The following is a 20,411-nucleotide window of genomic DNA, read 5'->3' on the forward strand; positions in this document are numbered from 1 at the left end:
AAGAAGCTTTTCAAGATTAAAATTAATAAAATCTTATTTAGATCTGCAATTAGTCAGGAAAGACTGTCGTCTTTAGCGACATTATCAGTCCAAACAGACGTATAGATAAAATAAATGTTTATGACGTAATAGAGGACTTCGCTGGTGTGAAAGCAAGAAAAATAAATTTTTTATAAGGTGAGTCAATTCAGAAAATTAAGCTGTGAAGTTTTGTTGAATAGCATTTGAAAACAAGCACTAGTGAGTCGTGTTAAATATTAATTAGTAAATTATTATTCAATTTTAAAATTCAAAAAATTAAATATATTTAATTTTTTTTTTGCTTTAGTGTTTTTTACTTACTCGTGAATCAATATTTTTGCATGAACTTTTTTAATACTGAGTAAGATTTTTTTTTTGGAGGGGGAATTGACAGTATCTAATTTTTCTCTCTAGGCTCAGTTGACAAAAGAAAATTTGTGGTGCTCGTAGTGCCCCACGATTATTTTTGCACCGGGCCTCGCATCTGGTAAGGGCGGCAGTGCTTGGGAACCTCTAAACCAGCGATTCTCAACATTTCTTGACTCGGAGCCCTTTTCAGTATATAATTCTTATGGCGGAGCCCTGTTTGACTCGAGGAGCTCTTTTTTGTACATAAATTTTATGGCAGAACATTGTAGGCCTCTCTTATTTACTTATCTATCAAATTTACTGATTCATTTTATTTTCTTCGAGTCGCCGCGGAGCAATGGTTGAGAACCGCTACTCTAAGCTATCATGCCACATACCATGATGTTTCCCTAGGGAAACTTGAGAACTTCCTGGAAACTTCCAGTGTTCACGATCATGGAGGAATGAATAACAGGAGGTGACGCGACCAGCGCCTCCGTTGAGAAAGCATGGGGAATCTGGGTTGCCAGATGAAGCCAGTGATCGATCTATTAAAGGGACCAAGTAAGCCCAAACAAACCGTGGCTTCCCATGCTTTCCTATGAGAAACATCCCCGTTTTTAAAAATCATTTAAAAATTTACTATTTACTTTAGGAACTCGATTTTTTTCCCTCAAATTCTGTGGATATATTTATACAATTGAACGAGAGCTTTTACAATTTTAGTTGTTCGAATATTAGCTTCAACAACATGGAACCTTTTGCAAAAATAACCAAAATTTACCCATATCTTGTGCCCTAAAATTCCTTCTCGGCATTTTAATTTTAAAAAAATTATGCCAAAGCATGTAATACCTCAGTGCTGAGAGTGACACAATGTTTAAAGACACTTGAACAAGTGGTGTTTGAAAAAATCTGACTTTTTTTTTGCGAAAAACATTATATATGCAAAACATTAGCATATATAATGCCTTTCAGCTGTTTATATTAAAATATTGTAGAAATACTTCCAGTCTAGGTAGAACAACAACAACAATTTTAGATTTCAAATTCAATTCGAAACTGTTTTTTTTTTTTTTCAAGTTTTCGTACACATGCCACTTTAAAAGCAAAGTAATAGGTACAAAATGAAGAGGGGGGGGGGGGGAAACAGCCCAAGTGATTATTTTCCTAAATACTATAGGCCAGAAAGATGACTTACCGCGGCTCGTAAAAAAAGTTTTTTTTATTTTTAATATTTTTTTTCTCAATACTACATCTACTGTACATAGCGGAAGGTTCGGATGGGCGGCATATATTTCAATCATACGTATTCAAGAATATGAGAGTGGAACGGAAGAAAGGTGGCGAAATTTGTACAGTCTACAGGCAGCAAAACCATAAATACACAGTGGTGGAGGACGCTCGAGCACTTCCAGTACTTTGAGGCACGGGGGTGGCAAAATGCTGTTTGTCCCGGGTGGCAAAAATCCTAGCTACGACCCTGTCAGAAAGTGCTCGAGCATCTCAGAATTGATTCAGAAATCAAAATTCCTCATGTAAAGCTTAAGACGAGCGCCCACGGGCCTCAAACACTTTCGAAATGTCCCGGATCTATGATAATGATGAACGAAACAAAAAGGCAAAATAAACAGTTAAAAGAAAAAATTATGGAAATTGCATTTTATTGGAGCTTCATATTATTTTAATTAATCATATTTCCATAGACATTAATGTGATGCATCAAATTTTTAAAATAAATTGAAGGCACTGAACTAAAAACCTATGACGAGTTGAGAGTTAAAAATGATCTTCCCCTTTCAAAAATAAATTAAAAATATAAAAACCCCTTATACAAGGATAAAATTTTATCTTTCCCCATTATTGGATCATGTAGATTACCTGAAGAGGCATTAAACAGTCATGGTGCTTAAATTTATTTAGATATTAATATTTTAAGAGAATTCGATCCGGCAAAACACATGTTAAGTATAGGGAAAAGAGCGGTTTGTTTGGGCTTACTTGTCAGTCCATAGGGTTGCCACAACGGCTTCAATTTTCCTGCCTGATGTCACCTCCTGTTATTCATTCCTCCATGGTTCACGATAACTGAATCCCGGGATTGAGAAAAACCCGGGAAAAGTTTATCGCTAGTCTCATCCCTACTAGATGAGAATGAGATATTGGATAGAATGTTAAAACCGTGGATTTAGCGATTATATAGAAAAGTTTTTTTTTTTTTAAATTCTTCTCCCCTGCTGTATTCATTTTTCATCAGTGAAAAGTTTCTTCCCAACACCCTTAAGGAACACGGATATGCAGTATATAAATTATAAATTTAATCCTTTATAATAACAATTTTATACTACCGAACTTCCGAAAAAAAAGGTAAGACGTTTCTCTGTTTTTTGTTCTTTCCCTTTCTTCTTAATCTCATATTCACCTAGTACAGTTCTAATATTAGAGATGTTTTGTTTTATGAATAGGAGTTTATGCATAAAAACATTTATAATACAAAATTTAAAGACCCAAACATGTAGACAGAGGTGTACGCGAGCAGGGCACAAGGATTTAGTGCCCAGCCCCCCCCCCCAAGATGATCAATAATTAAAAATCAAGTTAAATATTTTTGTAAAAAAATTAAAATATATCCAAAGAAAATACTTTCATATGCCATTTACATGGGGTGATCATAGGTCCCGTATTTCCCGGGACAGTCTCGGTTTTTACCTATGGTTTTTTTCTGTTTTCCTGCCGTTCCGGTTCTTCCCGTTTTTTAGGCGAAGCTACTTAAATTTTTATTCTTTATTCAAATCAAAGATTGGAATTATTTTTAAATTCATAAATTATATTGTGATAATCACAACATATTTGTCATGGTGAATATTTCATATCGTGGAATTCATTTAAATCCGCTGCAATTTGCAGTAGTACTTCATTTTCCGCCATTTGCGATTTTTTCGTGATTTTAGCAATATTTGGCCATTTTGCTTACTTTTGACATCATTTTTGGCAATAATTGGCAATGTCCCGTATTTTCCTGTATTTGGAATCCTTATTCCCCGTATTTGTCGAGGGGAGAGAGAGAGAGAGAGAGCGACTACATACAAGTTATAAAATTGTTTTGGAGGGCCGCAACATTTTTTGTCGTACTGAGTCGCGAAATTCCTAAGCCTGCACATGCCTAAATCGAGACCTAATAGCACCGTGGTGCAAACAGGGGTAGTGGGACCTGGGCGCCAAATGATAAGGGGCGTCGAAACACGTTGGAAAAGTTTGGTATAATACTATAGAAAAAATCTTCACTGTCTTTAAAAAGATGACTGTACAAACTACAAAATATGCATGAAAAATGACCGAGATGAGAAAAAAATTGAAGGTTTAAGTATATATAATATAACACTTATTACGATTATTTTTCGAAAAGAATCGATGAGCAGTGTATCCACATAGGCGTACGCAGAATTTTCTCGAGGGGGGGGGGGTTTCAGATTTTTTTCCCTTCTGGGCGGAGTTTACGTTTTTTCCTGAGAAATAACACTATAATCTTGGCTCGGGGGGTAAGAACCCCAAAACCCCCTTTGAGTACGCCATTGTGCATCTATATACGCACAGTATATACTGTACCGATTTTGGTCAGATAAAAATACACACATATAAACTTGAGTTGTTTTCTTTTTGTTCACCCTCCAGGAGATTTTGGGGGGGAAGACATAGCATTCTTTGCATATAGAAACGTCCTCTCCACTTGTCAATACAAGATTCATCGAAAGACTGGTTATTTGTGGAGATGAAGATTACAAGGAAGAAAATTCATCACTGTCCCCACTGGGACTCGAACCCCGGTCTCTCGCTTGCCGGACGAGTGCGCTATGGAGAGGGAGAAGCAGATAGAATATTTCAACCTATACGCTCCAAGGGGCACTCGTCCGGCAAGCGAGAGACCGGGGTTCGAGTTCCCGTGGGGGCAGTGATGAATGTTCTTCCTTGTAATCTTTATCTCCACAAGTAACCAGTCTTTCGATGAATCTTGTATAGCATTCTTTCTTCTTTCTTCTGAGGTAAAAAATAAAAAGAATGGAGGAATCTCCCTCCGTCACCCAATATTTCTGTTAACGACAGTAACTGCTAACTAAGATATATATTTTGAAATACTTGAATATGAAAATGTGCACATTGGATCCCGCTTATAACGTTTTAGCAGAAAAAAACAACCTCATCAAAAAAGTATAAATTACCAGGGGCCTTTTGTAATAAATTCATAAAAAATTATCACATGTAAAAATAATTAGACATCTCAAGGAAGAAGTTTTTATATTTGAAAATTCCCCTATCAAATTTTTGAAACATTCATTAAAAATATAAGTATGCACAAAAGAGGAAAGATGTCTCTAAAAGCTATGCATTGTGTGTGTTTTTCTTTCATTATACTGTCTTTTTCGTATTTATATTTTTGTATCGTATATACGATTCACATATGTGAATGTGCCTGTCCATGTGTTGTTTTTTTAATGAAAAAAATACCATCTCGACAAAACGTTGTATGCGGGCACTCAGACAATTTTCACACCTACCGTTGTTTCTTTAAGCAGTTTTGATTTACTTACACACACAGGGCCGCAACTAGGGGGAGCGGGTTAGCTGGACTAGAGGAGGCGCCGAATTCACCCTTTGTGACAACTCTTTCTACATTACACGGGGACACCAAAAGTGAGCTTGCCCCAACGAACAAAGTATCTAGCTGGGGCCTTGTTTGGACGGAGCACATTTTGAGCACTTACTAATGTAGGATGCAATCTTCTTTTTAGCTACAGTGGTGGTTGGCTAAAGTTGGTTTTCTGTGATTCCCAACTTCCAGGCGAGAATCCGAGCCGATCTCCCGTTAAAAATTCTCGCCAAAGATAGCACGAGGCTTACAACGGTACAAATGTTCAATCATTACACTTCACTCACAATTTGAAATATAGATGGCAGCATTGAAAAGTCAAACACAACACTAGATACTCAATCAAACTGTCAGGCACACACACTCAAATTTCCGGCACAATCCACTCTGTCGCAGGGCCGTCTTAAGAGCATCATGGGCCCCCGGGCCAAATGATTTTTTTGAGGCCCTACCAGGCAAATTTTCGAAAACCTCAACCAGATCCCATTTTTGTGAGGCCCCTTTTCTCTTGAGGCCCTCGGGCCGTGCCCAGGTGGGCCCATACCTTAAGATGGCACTGCTCTGTCGTAAATTTGCCATGGCAATATATCGAAGTTGTGCTCGGTTTGAAAGAAAGAAATCTCTTCCTTTCACCAAATTACCCTTAAAAAATTTTTATAGGGATGAAGTTTATTTTTTATTTATATTAATTACTTATATTTATTTATATTAATTACTTATATTTATTTATATTAATTACTTATATTTATTTATATTAATTACTTATATTTATTTATATTAATTACTTATATTTATTTATATTAATTACTTATATTTATTTATATTAATTACTTATATTTATTTATATTAATTACTTATATTTATTTATATTAGTTATTCTTCAAAATTATGTTTCGAATAATACTGGTTCTAATAACTACCATAAAACTAAACGTTTGTGAGTAGATTAAAAAATAGCCACATTTTAGGCCAAAAAAAAAAAATTTCATGTCCCCAAAGGAAATTTTAATGGTTTTAGGGTATATTGGGGTGCTGATTTCAAAACTGGTGTTAGTTTTGCCGAGTTGGCTCAGGGCCGTCTCTATTCTACCGGGTACAATACCTGTTCACGGTAGAATAGAGACAGCCCTGATTGGCTCTAGTTTTTGAGACAATGCATAATAATCAATATTACAATATAGTCTGCAGCCACTAATTTTTGCGTGGAAATTTTTCTTTCAATTTTTTATTTACTTTCCTATTTTATTCAACACATTATCATATTTATATCATTACCAGACATCAGTGATCTTCATGTACTGATATTAAGTTTATTAATGATTTACATTTCACACAGTGTCAATGTGATTTGCATGCTGCTTAAGGAGGCATGAGAGGATCTAGAGCAGTGATTCCCAACGTGGGCGTTAAAACCCCCCGGGGGGCAATGGAATGTTCCAGGAGGGCGGTAGAAGTTACGGGTATAACATAGGATCCTATGGGTTAGATTGCGTTGGGGGGCGGTGAGAGATAAAAATTTCTGAAGAAGGGGGCGATAGGACAAAAAAGGTTGGGCAACTATGATCTATGGTTGCTGTTGGGAGGAGTGGTTTTATATAAAAAAGTAATAATAATAAATAAATAAAATAAGTTAGTCACTGTGAATATGGTGACCATACGACTATTTTTCTCCCGTATTTTCCGGAATACTAATTTTTTCTGTTTTTTCTCCGTCCCGAATTTTTTGAAAAAATTTTTCTATTTTAAAAATAGAAAAGGTTTTTTTTTTTAGTCGAAGTTTTCTTGAATTTGTTATTTAATCAAAAACGTTGATACAGGTAATTCTCAACGGATTGATGGAAAAAAACTAAATGCAATATTATCATATAAAAGCTCCGAAAATTTCATAAATTATCTCATTTTGCTTGGGGGGTTATCACACCGATCACACCCTCTCCATAGATGGCTTATAGTATTACCGTTGAAGTTCCACTTTCACTTTATTTCAAAAACTAGAGCCGATCTGATGAAACCCTTGTCAGATTCGGAATCAGTGCCCCAAAAGCACCATAAAATCACTGAAATATCTTTGAGAACAAAATGAGTGTTGAATAGTGTAATCAATAGAAAAAATTCACGAAATCAAAAATTATTTTGAATGTGTCAATTCATAACATAATAAGTTTGATTTAAAGTTTCTGATAGAATCGTTGTTATTATTTTACTGTTTCCATCAATCACATTTTCGTCAAGCTACCATTTTTACATCTTTCACTGAAGCTTTTTGCGCATAACAGTTTCGATGAAAGTTCAAAAAAATACAGAGAAATATTGCCTTTTTGTTAATCAACATGTAATCTGATTAAAACAACAACGTAAAATAACGATCACACACACACACACACAGTAAACACGTACGCACTGAATGCACCTTCCCTCAAAAAAATTTAATTTAGTGAAGGTAAACACACACACAAATTGCCGCATTTTGGCAAAAAAGTGTTGATTTGACTACAAAAAATTTCAAGCAGATCTCATTTGGCTAACACTTTACAAATCTGGTGATAAATGTGCCAACATAGGGGACGAAGCTAACACGTAAGCTATACATAATAACAAGGTTCAAGGGCGTAGCGAGGGGGGGGGACTTGGGGTCTGATCCCCCCCGAAATGTGAGAAAATGACCGAAAAAGGGGAAAAAGATGGCCAAATCTATTGTTCTATCACTGGTCCGCCCCCGAAATGAGAGTGGTTCCCCTCCCCCCCCCCCCCGAACAAATTTCTGGCTACGCCCCTGACAAGGTTATAATATCACATTACATGAAGGGAAAAAGCGCCCATCGTGAAAGGAGAAGGCCGAACTTGGCCTCTAATGGGATTGAAAATTTCAGTTAATTTTCAAGAAGTGACAACCCGCTGCTGGCAGAGAAATGTACTTTCGTTCAGAGTTTGGCACATAACTGACCGATAGAAAAATGACACGTCACAAAATTTCAAAACCTTATAACTCACTTAATATTCGTCCGATCCAAAAACGAGAAGAAAACACTTTTCTATATTAGTTTTTTACACGGAATCGCGTGTGTAATTATTGGGTGGTCGATAGTTGTTACTACCCTGTAGGGGAGAGGGGGGCACATGTAAACACTTTTCATATCTAGGACAATTTCTTAATGCTCATGTGAAAAAAATTATCAAAAAAACCTTTAGCAATATATTTACATCTTTCTATATATATCTTAAAGAATTTTTTCATATTTTTTAGTAAGAGATTTCTTTATTTTTAAAGGAATTCAAGTTGAATTTGTCACACACATGTGCCCCACCAAGGGGACAGTCAAGGGCGTAGCGAGGGGGGGGGGACCCCCCCTCCGAAATGTGAGAAAATGACCGAAAAAAGGGAAAAAGATGGCCAAATCCATTGTTCTGTCACTTTGGTCCCCCCCTGAAATGAAAGTGTCCCCCCCCCCCGAACGAAATTTCTGGCTACGCCCCTGGGGGCAGTTGCAAACATGCTTGGGGAACTTGTGAACAAGCATAAATACTCATAAAAAAAGTTAAAAAGTTTTTTTCAATGCTTAACTACTTGAAAAAAATCTTTTCAATACTATAAATGAGGACACTTTAGACATATAGTGTTAATCTTCTACATTCATTGACAGTAAAACGTATTTTATAACTAAAAAACTCAGCGAATGTTATACTGATCCAATTTTACGTGAAAGAGGAGTGAACTGACTGCACGAGAAGTGCCACCTGCAATAGATGTTTGGGGCAATCTCAATACAGTATCGTCTTTTCTGACCATAGAAAAGTCATCCTTTTCTGGAAAGGTAAATGTTTCATTTGTATGCTGTCGTAAAAACTTCACGTACACCTCTTCTCCAATTCTAGTTCTTCGATGCAACCAACGTAATGAACCTTTGTCTTCTTAGTAGTGAATTCTACTATGACAAAATCGTTGATTGCTAACTCTGGTGTGCGGCCTACATTTAGGTCTTGTGTTTCTTCCATGATGATGTCAGAATCACCAGAAGAAAGTGGGGTTGATACAAAAGAAATTTTTTTAATGCCATAGCACTGTTGCTTTTCTTTCTTTTTTAAAGCCTTTTCTTTTTTCTCTATTTCTCTAATTTTTGATCTACAGCATCTTCAATCCTGTTTTTTTCTGGTGTGTCCGTCAGGATTCTGGATTTTCCTTTCTTGCGTTTCTGACTTTTACTACTGAAATTTTCACCCTTAGGTAATGGTCCAACACATTCTGGTATTGGGCAGATATTGACAGAAAAGCTCACAGGACTGCAGTCTTTGTTGTTGGTCCCAAAACCCACATGCCCACATATATCTTCTGAACCTGACGTTTTCTGTGCTTGTTCATCTAGTGTGCAATTCATGATGAGAGCGGCGTTAAAGTCATCGCCATCGAATGCAAGTCTCGAGAAAGACCATATGCCAGTTTTCGAAAAAAACCAGACATTATGTTGGAAATTGCGAATGCTTTGTAGTACCAAGCTTAGGCTACCGAAATAAGATCAGCTATATTTCATAGATTGAGATCCTTTTACTAGGATTTTTTGATAGCCAGTCATTGAATGAAACTTTCATGTTTACATGTGCCCCCTTCTCCGCCAATATGTTACTGCCAAAACCCGAAGTTGACCACTTCGCGAAGTGGCCAGCCCAGTTGACTCTGCCAATGTCCAAAATACTGGATTTTGCCGGCCCTTATATATCGATTCCTGCGATTCGGAGTCATCGCCGCGTTGGCGTATTTTTCTGTGACAATTATGGCCATTTATAATTAGTCATAGCTAACCGTAATAATTTGAATTTCTCTCACAAATGAAACATTTGTTCCATATTTTTTTTAATAATATTTTGACAAAATAGGCAATTTGCCAAAACGAGGTGGCAGAAAAATTAGGAAAAAAAAATTGCCCATGAGACAAGTTTTATGAACAATTTGTGTTTGAAAAGGAGGAGTACATATATAACTGATAACCATGACATAGATGTTGATGACATTTGCATTTTTATGCTTTTTTCACTTTTATAGCGTTTTTCTTTTTGGTTTTGGGGCATTTTATGGCATTTTCAAGATTTTTTTTGCCATTTTCAAGATTTTTTTGCCATTTTCATGATATTTTTTCACTTTTCAAATTGTTTGACAATGGAAAACTGATTGCATTGAGAACTTATAAAAAATATGCTTGAAAATTTCTTGGAAGATAAAATGAATGGTGCGTTTCGGCTTCCTAACCATAGGAATGCATACACAGGATTTCCTCGGGGGGGGGGGGGTTCAGATTTCTCGTTTTTTACTGCAAAAAATCCTATTCCCCCTACCCTAGTACGACAGTCATGACCACCACATCTAGCAACAGGGGTAACAGGGCCCTCCGATCAGATTCTTCACGGGACTCTCAATACTGAATTTCTTGTGAAATACAAAAAATGTTAACCATCGTCTCGGGCCCCGAAGTCGGAGTCCTGTCAGCTCCACCCTTGTTTTCTAACAAATGGCCCTAACGCTACTGTTTTCTAACCAATTCATGAATGATAACACGTTTATTAGAAAAATTGTTATTTTTGTCGGAATCTAAACGAGAGAAAAAAAAAACTTCAGAAAAAATTTACGTATGATTTTGATGCTGTCAAAACTTTTTCTTTCGACATTCGAACATAACCGGTTTTTCAAGAGAACTTTATTTTGTTATTTTGATGACATTTTTTTCCAATTTTTAGGACAATTTTTTTCCAATTTTTAGGGCATTTTTCAAGATTTTGAGAGCTACAGCATCCGGGCCTTGGTGATAACATTGTAAATCACTTTCGTCACTAACAATAATTAATGTAAGTAGTTTTCCGCTGAATAGCTCGAATTATGATAAAAAATTTGATTACCTTGCAAATTATTAATTTTAATTTGATAATTAATTTTACCTTGTTGGGGGCCCGTGAGCCAGCTGTTGGCCACCCCTTTCCATAAAGTATGATGGAGGGAGAGACATCTCTCGAATTTTTATTATTTCTCTCATCTACTCTGGGCCCAGTAAACTCACCTTGGAAAGAGTTTCAGTTAAATAAATAATAATAATAATAAAGTTAATACAATTACTTTTCTATCCACTAATTAATAATATTTATAGTTAATATAGTTAATAATCAATCTGTTGGAAGGATTTGGAGGAATGAAAATCTCTTCAGATCACAAAACGGATGCATGTCAACTGTAGGGTTGGTATGGTATTTACCTTAGATGGGTTTTTATCACCTTTGGAAAAACCAAATATAGGCCTAGTATATATAATTATTTTATAACTATAAAAAATATTTTGATTAAGTTCTCTTTAACCAAAAAAAAAAGCATGTAGTGAATATCGTCAACTTTTCTCGTAACTACTAACTGATATTGAACGATTCTCCCAATATCTTCAAATTTACCAAATTACACCAATGTCAAATTTACCAAAGTACCAAGTTTGAGTTTTTTTAAAAAAAATTAACAAATATCATTTTATGTTAATCAATAAATCAGTTGATATTAGTTCACTAGTTATATATATATATATATAACTAGTATTTGAACTAGAGATAGTGAGCGATATAAATATATATGTATATATCGCTCACAATCTTTAGTTCATATATTGTTCGACACGCACGGAATCTGTAACCGGAAAGAAAAATTCTTTCCATGTTGGTTCAGATGCCCGTTTTTAATGAATCAATTTATCATCATAAGATTATTAGTTCCTGTTGGTTAATAATTAATAAATAATTATGAATATTTTTAATTTTAATTAATTAATAATAAACAAATTAATTAACCCTCATGCACAAGTTTATGACGCTAATGATTAAGCATCAGAAAATTATAATTTCATGGTGATTGATTAATTCATTAGATGATTATTAATTAATTATAATTTAAACAAAAATTAGTCAATTAACCATAAATTATTATATACTAAGCGTCAGGAACCATTATATTCATGATGGTCAATTGATTCATTGAAAACGGGTTTTTACTGTTTGGAGTAAATTGATTAATTATTCTACTCTGAGCAGTTTGAACTTTAAATTTTTAGAATTTAAGAATTCACGAGAATTATCACTTACTAAGTTAGCATCAGAAACTCATAAGTTCATGGTGGATAATTAATTCATTGTTAATTATTAATTGATTTTAAATAATCAATAATTATCAACAATTAATAAGGTCAGGAACTAAAAATTTCATGATGGTTGTTCGATTTATCAGAAGAAATGAAAGTGTTTTTAAGCGGGGGGAGGGGCTTTAATTTCTTTTAATTTCGGGCTTTTACCAACTCGATTTGGTAAAACCTAGGTCTTACCGGTAAAACCTGTTTTACCACTCTTCGGGCTTTTACCGTAACATACATATACCGTTTCTAGTGTATTTTTTAAAGCCCTGACCTCCCCCCCCCCCCCAAATGACGGGCCTGCCAGGGGCCTCAACAGAAGAATGGGCCTTGCAAAAATGAGATCTGGGTTGAATTTTTCGAGAGTAAATATGTAAATTTACCAGGTAGGGCCTCAAAAAAATTACTTGGCTCCAGGGCCCCTGATGCTCTTGAGACGGCCTTGATCGGGAATAAGTTTATTGACTCTCGCATAATTAAATCATGGCCTCAACAACCTGCAGCCGGGCGCGTAGGCTGAGATTTCTGGAGGTCCCCAAACCAGCCTTTTTAAGGACCCCTCTAAAGTGAATTTATAGCGTGAAAAAAAAAAAGAGAATCGTCCCAGGGCCCGGACTGGAACCCTGCCATCCTCCACCTTTGTGGAGGCCATGACTTGAACTGATCATGATGAGACAAAAACCATAGATGTACTCTTTGTATTTAGTTACGCATCATCCAAAAATAAGGACCAGAAAAAAATGCACCGAGGTGTTACGCAAGCTCACCAAGATGGGCGAGTGTTAAAAAAAAAAAGTATCCATAACTAAGAAATTTTTTTTTCTATTACCATATACTAAAAAAAATTAATCACAAAAATGATAAATTTGATTAAATTGATATTATTTCCGTTCTTTTACTGTTTGAATATTAAATTTTATTAGGGTTAAAAAAAGGAAGGAATGTTGGTTCTAAAAAAAAAAAGTAAAGAAGATAGAAACTATTAACAATGACAGGATTCCGTTTCCGATCATCGAATGATTGGCATCAACAGTGTAGTGTTTAACAATTAAGATTTTGTATGGCTATAGTATTCCATGGGGTTTATTCGGGAATAAAAACATTGATATAAATATTTATGAAATTTTCGGGTCAGAGTAGTACATTTATTATTTCAGGTCATGGCACGTCCTTTAATTCCCAGTCAACAGAAACTAGCTGAGAAATTAACTATACTCAATGACAGGGGTGTTGGCATGTTGACTCGTATTTATAACATCAAAAAAGTAAGTCTCTAAAATAACTAATACTCAGAAAAATTAATGCTTAATAACTATTTTTATAGCTCGAATAATATCAATAACATTCTTAAAGTTTGGCGAATAATTTGATGCATGATTTGTTATTTTGCACGTCGAGCTTGTTTTAAACTAGAAAATTATATATAAGGTTAATTTTTTTTCCTATTTAATAATAGCGGTTTTGAATAAGTGCAATTACATTTTTATTTTGAAAACTGGATGATCATCGTTCAAACCAATTAAATTCATTTCCAGTTGCTGAGGAAAAAAAATTGACCAAGAGAGAAATTGTTCCATCATAAAGTTTAATTGTCTGTGATTTGGTATGCCAGATGTTATTAATGGCTTTAGCTACGATACTGGTTGAAGACGTCAATCTTTAATATGTTAGATAAATTTAAGAAGAATACTGCAAACCGAGAAACTAAATAAAAATCATTTATATCTCTCTCTCATTGGCATTTTTACACATGGCTGCAGCTAGGGGAGAGCAGGCAGCTCTGGTTCCCTAGGTGCTGGATCAGGAACGGTCCGGAGGTTACTGTTTTCTCGTTTTCAAAATTAAGGGGAGAGGAGCACAAAAAATGAACACTGGCTCTGGTAGGGTTGGAATGGTATTTACTATTGATAGTTTCCACTGGTATTTTCCATGATTTTACTATCTTCAGAGAAAAAATTCACAGTTTCTGCCATCATTTAAAAAAACATTTTATAATCGTTCATTTTTTTGAACAAAATGCATAATTTTAAGCCACTGTTGTGCAAACCCTGAAAACTAATTTTATCATAATTAATAATTGGGGAAAAAATTGAGCAACAATCGTATTAACCAATAATTTCTATCTTTCAATAGTATTGTACCTTTTTTACCAAAAATGATATAGGCCTAGTGTGTGTGTAGATTGCGCAAAATTAGGTCTTGACTATTTTAGCAATTAGTCGTGTATTTTTTGGTCATTAATTGTTTAATAATTGATGGGATGATTTATATTTAAAATGTGTAAATAAAACAATTCAAACTATAGCAAATTGTCTTAACTTTCTCCTATCATTGACTACAGATTTATATTTCTAGTATTTCACACGTGCATTACTGCATAATATTAAGTGACATTTTTCACATCCAAATTATTCTAATCAAGGAAAGACTTTATCATGCTAGAAATAAAGCTCAGTGAATTCCAGGAGCTCTTTCATAATACCTTATAAGTAGGTAAAAAACTCAAATTTTATGCTGAAGGCATCAGTTGAGATTAAGAAATAAAAGTTCCAGGTTTAAAAAGGGTTGTATCTTTTTAAATAGCCTATCGATAGACTTCTTCCTGCATATTTCTTGTAGCAAAAATATCTTCCATAAATTCCTCTGGCTTTTTCAACAACATTGTTTTTTTTGCCATTATTCGAGTAATAGAAAATAGTACATGATATAGCTTATTTGTGTAGTGTCCATATTTTGATATCTGTTGGGAATCGTATTTGACTGGTGCTAGAAAATTATATATTAGAAATTGGATATGCCCTAGAAAATTAATGATAATGATTGACTGGGGAAATTATTGCAATATTTTAAATATCGTTATGAGAGCCAAGAGGATAAAATAAGCAAAATGCAGGAGTTTAGTACAGAAAATGATTGTGATGCATCAAAAATGATCAATGATCAACAAAATGAAATCCATGAGAAAAAGTGAAAAATAAAATATTCTGTTGTACAATATTCATTTTCATTGAAAAATGCATGAAATGTAACAGTTAACACTTTTGGGTCTGAGCTATTTTGACTATGTTTGTCCCTGTGGACTGAGGGTTTTTGGCACTTTTCATGATTTTTTAAAAATACTTAACATACATACATATATATATATATATATATATATGAAGTTTTTTTAGCTAGAAATTTCAAACTCTTTTCTTTCATAATATAGCAATTATTTAAAGGTACTAATAGCTAATATTTAATGAGAAATAATTAGAAAGGATGTTTTAGAGTAGAGGTCTTCAACATTTTACGCTCGAGGGCCACATAAAAAATTTGTCATGTTCTGCGGGCTACTCATTAACGCCGTAGGAGAAGGGGGTGCCCCCAAATACGATCACAAACTAAATATATTTCAAAGTATTTAAAAAAATTTAAACGTTCAATTCAATTAATTTTAACAAATATTAATTTTGAATGATTAAAAAAAAACATTTCAAATTATAGTGTCAAAAATTCTATTTTTGCTATATTAATACATTTCTGTTTCTTGAAAATGCTTTGAAAGTCTTTAGTTACTTACACTACGAATGTGAGTGGATGTAATTCCTAAATTAATGTGAAACTTGACATTGTTTTTGCTTAACTAAAGTTTCAATGTTAGGTAAAATTTGTGTTGCTATTCGTAAAGTATCCTCCAAATGCCGATCAGTCAGACGTGTGCTAGTTTTTGATTTTGTATTCTTCATTTGACTAATCAACTGTTCACATATGTAAGTGCTGCCAAATATAGAAGACATGAACAATGCATGTTTGCGTATTTCTGGATACTTTTCTTTGGACACATACTTAGAATAAAAATCAATCAATAAAGGAATTTCAAAAAACTTGCATTTAACTGCAGAGTCACATTGCAAATCTGCAAATTCTGATTGTAGCTCTGGTGGAACTCTTTCGATATCGACCGAGAATGGTGAGGATAACATTTTCATAGAAATTTAGTTCTTGCAGAAGTTGGAAAATCTGCTTCTGAATTCCATTCTCAGATTTGAAATGCACTGTACGTAATTGTCCAGTTTCCAAGCCGTAGATCCATTTACCAACTCCAATAATTTAGGAAAATGTATGCAGTTTTTGTTTTGCAATTAACGTTCTGAAAGGACTAATTTAGCTTTGAATGCTTTCACGTTGTCATAAAGATTATGGACAAGGTCTTTTCCCAGTAAGCGGTAGTTTAGATCTTTCAGATGACCAGTGATATCGACAAGAAATGTGAAATCTCTCACCCACTTTTTATCTTGAAACTCTCCAATAAATTTTTCTTTGGATTTCATGAATTCATCAACTTCGTCCTTCAAGGAAAACAAGCGCTGAAGCATCTTTCCCCGGCTCAACCAGCGCACTTCTGTATAATAAATAACGTCGCCATGCTCAGCTTCCAAATCCTTCAAGAATTTTTGAAATTGTCTATAGTTAAGTCCTTTGGATCAAATGAGGTTAACCACTTTCACTACAACAGACATTACATGTTCAAAGTTGGAGAATAACTTTTTGCACAAGTTTTCCTGGTGTATGATGCAGTGGAAAGCCATCATCTTCATATTTACATATTTTTCGGCATCTGACTTTATCAATGTGATTACCCCGGTCTTCTGACCAGTCATAGAGGGATCACCATCTGTAGTTGTGGCAGATATGTTGCCTAAGCCCAACTCTCACATTTGGCCAATGTTTCTGCCAAACTTGAATATAAGTCATAACTTCATGTGGTATCCTTAAGTGCAACAATACTAGCTAACTCCTTAACAATTTTGAAGTTTTTGTCAATACCACGAATGAAAAGGGCTGCTTGTGCAGTATCTGTTGCATCCGTCGATTCATCCATTGCTATTGACTAAATTAAAAATTCCTCATGCATTTGGATTTGAAGGTCTTGAATACATCTGCTGACAGATCCTCCACGCGTCTTGCTACTGTCACATGTGACAAACTAATGTTCGAAACAGCTTGCACCTGTGATGGGCAAAGCACATCAACTGCAGACTGAAGGTATTCTTTAACGAATTCTCCGTCAACGATGGGCTTCTCACGTTTCGCAGTTTTTTCTGCTGTTATATAACTAACACGAACACAATTTTCAGACTTCATTTCTTCCGAAGAATAATGACTGTTGACAGTTCAGCTTCAATTTCAGTTCATTGACTTTTTCCTTTCGAAAATGTTTCTCCTATCTAGAATGCTTTGCACTATGCTTGGTATCATAATGTCTCGTAGTATTGCATTCTTTCATCATGGCTATGCTCTCGCTGTATACGGAGTAAATTCACGTTGTTCTTACAAACGTGCAAATGTGCATTTTTTGAAAAATCACAAAGGATTTTGAACGCCTGTTCAAAAAAAGAAAAAAAAATGGGGGCGAGCAGGCGGGTCTAGTGCCCCCCCCCCCACTCTGGACTAGAGGAGGCCTAAAATTCACCCTTTATAACTGCTGCTTCTACATTACATGGGGTGCCAAAATGTGTGCTTGCTCATTTGAGAAAGTATCTAGCTGTAGCTCTCTAGATACATGGTACCACCTACTGAACACAAAACACTTTAAATACTGGGCACACAAACACACTCAAGTTTCACCAACACAAATCTAATATAGCTCCAATATTCAGGTGTGAAAATATGTAACAGTTGAATGGCGACAGATCAGAGTGGTGGACCATCAAGGAGGGAAAATAAAATCATTCTACCAGGAAACCACTTCGCAAGGATTTATATGAAATCCTTGCTCTTGTGTGAATAGGAAAGATAAATGTCTGAGAGAGTGTACTGAGAGAGAGAATCTTGTTTGCTTTAAATCTAAGTCAGCAGATATTATTGAAAGAGCTAATTTTTTTAAAGAAATGGAAAATCAATCAAAGGAATTTATAGTAATTATAGTAAATATGATTGATTTATTAGTAAATATATAAATGTGTACCTCTAACTTTTAATTACAGTGGATCCTGCTTATAGCGTTTTTCAAAAAGCTTTCATAAAAACGTAAGCAGGAAAACACTTCAAACGGGAAATCTTAATAAGAAATACTTAGAGTTGGGACGATGAAAATCAGTTGTACTAAGTGAAAACATTCTAAATGGGAACGTTATAAGTGGGATCAACTGTATATTTGGTTTAGATTTGTTATATGTGCTACATTCCATGTTAAATTCTCAGTGCTTATGAACTTCTTTGCAAGCTTTTTCTACTAGTAGAATATGAAAGTAAATGAACCTTTGGATAAAACATGTTTTTATAAATGAATTATTTATTTGATTCACAGAGATACCTTGTCCTTTTACCCAGAACAGGGTCCACCGCTCTGTTTGAAGGAAGATATATAAGCAAGTGATCAAAGACCTGGGGCATGCTGGAAAAAAATGTATAGAAATACCAGTGAATTATGGGAGGAGTGGGGCATACTTTTTCAAGATAATTCTTTTAGAGAAAGACCCACTTTCACTCAAAAGGGACCCAGATTTTTTGAATACCCTGGGTCCCGGGATCCAGGTAAACTAGAGTACAGTGGCATCTCTGACTATAAAAAATATTTTAAGTTCTCCTTAACCAAAAAAGAAACCGTGGTAAATATCTTCATCTTTTATCCTTACTACTAACTGATGTTGAATGATTCTCTCAATATTTTAAAATTTACCAATTTCCAATTTACCAGAGTATCAAATTTGAGTTTTCAGAAGAAAATTGTCAAACATCAATTTATGTTAATAAATCGCTATCCTTTATCGCTCACAATCTAGTTCTCAACACACGTGTAATCTATAACTGGACAAAAATTCTTTCTGGGAAATTTTCTGTTTTTCACAGCCAGTTCATGCAAAGCAGTGACACAATATGCAAATGAATGGAGCATTTCTCCATTCTGATTGGCTCGATCGCTACCGATTGCCAGAATTGAAAATACCAAGAAATTTTTGTCATTCGAAACTTGAAAACTAAAAAAAGTTTAAATTCAGGTTTTTAACCAATCAGAGACAACACGGGTTTCCAGAATCGGAAAAACATTCACTATGTGCATACCCTATAAGGTCGACACAAAATTTTCTGATTTCATTACGCTACATCTTTTGACATGGGAAAAGTAAAACAAAACATTTTTTAGAACTATTTTTCTTAAGCAAAATACCATGTTTGACTTCTAAGATATAAGGCTGGTGCCTGAATATTTTTTCAATTTGTCAAGCCTTGCTTTAGACCACATCTCATAAGCATTCCTCTGAAGAATTTCTAATGAATTGGTGTATGCTGGGACCTCAAAGCAGAATATGCCAGAATCTGTGACATATGACACAGAACAATTAGTGCTACTGCAAAACAATCTGGAGGAATTTTAAGAAAAGTGTAGAAAACACTATATTATGGGTATTTTTACTGCCGAACATTTCCAGTCAGCCGAGGGCACGTTGCAAAGCAATGCAAAACATTCTTCTTTGGGGTGCTGGGAAGTGTTTGTATATGTGTGACCCCCCTTAATGTGTGTTTATTTATAATGTCTGAGAAGTGCTGTCATCTATCTTCTAAGGTGATAGCAACAGATGTCTAAACGTTTATGTTTAGAAATCAGAGACCGCCAAAAACAAAGCATATTTTTCAGTGGTGGGGGAGGAGGCAAATTACACTAATTTGAGTATTTAGTGACAATATTTAACACAATTTTAACGGTTTGGCCAAGCACATTGACAGTTTCATAAAACTTGTACAGAATAAAATGCATTTTAGTGGTTTGAGCTTGTTGTCACTGATTAAATATATTGTAACCAATCAATTTCTCCAAATGGCAAAAGTTTTTTACTTTAACATGTTGAATCTCTTGAAACTTATATAAACAGATTTTAAAAACATGCAAACTTTCATAAACATGCAGTGGCAAAATGCCTAGCAATTCTAGTTATCAACTGGCCACAACTTCATTGTTAGCCTATATATATTTTTGTGTCTCCATGCGCTGTGCATAAGCCAGTATTCTGATTTGTTGTCTTACTACCTGAGGAAGTTGTGGAAAGCATCCACCCTTAGCTCTGTGAAAAAATTCTGGAGGTTATTGCAAATGGGTGATAGGTTGTATTGGTGTGATCTTAAGCCTTCAGAATTCATAATATTCCTCTTTGGACAACATCTTACAGGTTACAAATGGTATACCAACATAATTTAAAATAATTATACACACACACAGTACTCTGCTATTTATCAAATAATAAGTTATATTTGAAGTATGTTATCTAAAAATA

The 20,411-nt window shown here is 34.7% G+C and overlaps 1 protein-coding gene across 4 annotated transcripts in view; it reads left to right on the top strand.

Moving 5' to 3' along the window:
• Positions 1-13,178: 13,178 nt before the first annotated feature.
• Positions 13,179-20,411, top strand: part of Hem (Nck associated protein 1 Hem) — a 119,407-nt gene continuing 112,174 nt past the window's right edge. For 3 of the 4 annotated variants that reach the window (XM_089232997.1, XM_089232998.1, XM_089232999.1), the window contains exon 1: positions 13,195-13,424. In XM_089232997.1, the coding sequence (XP_089089123.1) occupies positions 13,320-13,424 (105 nt within the window). In that variant the 5' untranslated portion in view covers positions 13,195-13,319. Of the gene's footprint in view, positions 13,425-20,411 lie in introns of all 4 variants that reach the window. The other variant, XM_089233000.1, reaches the window with a different exon arrangement.

Source organism: Pholcus phalangioides, unplaced genomic scaffold, assembly GCF_987345545.1.
Source record: "Pholcus phalangioides strain wild (caught in Gottingen) unplaced genomic scaffold, Ppha-v1.0 ptg000007l_1, whole genome shotgun sequence".
Classification (NCBI taxonomy): domain Eukaryota; kingdom Metazoa; phylum Arthropoda; class Arachnida; order Araneae; family Pholcidae; genus Pholcus; species Pholcus phalangioides.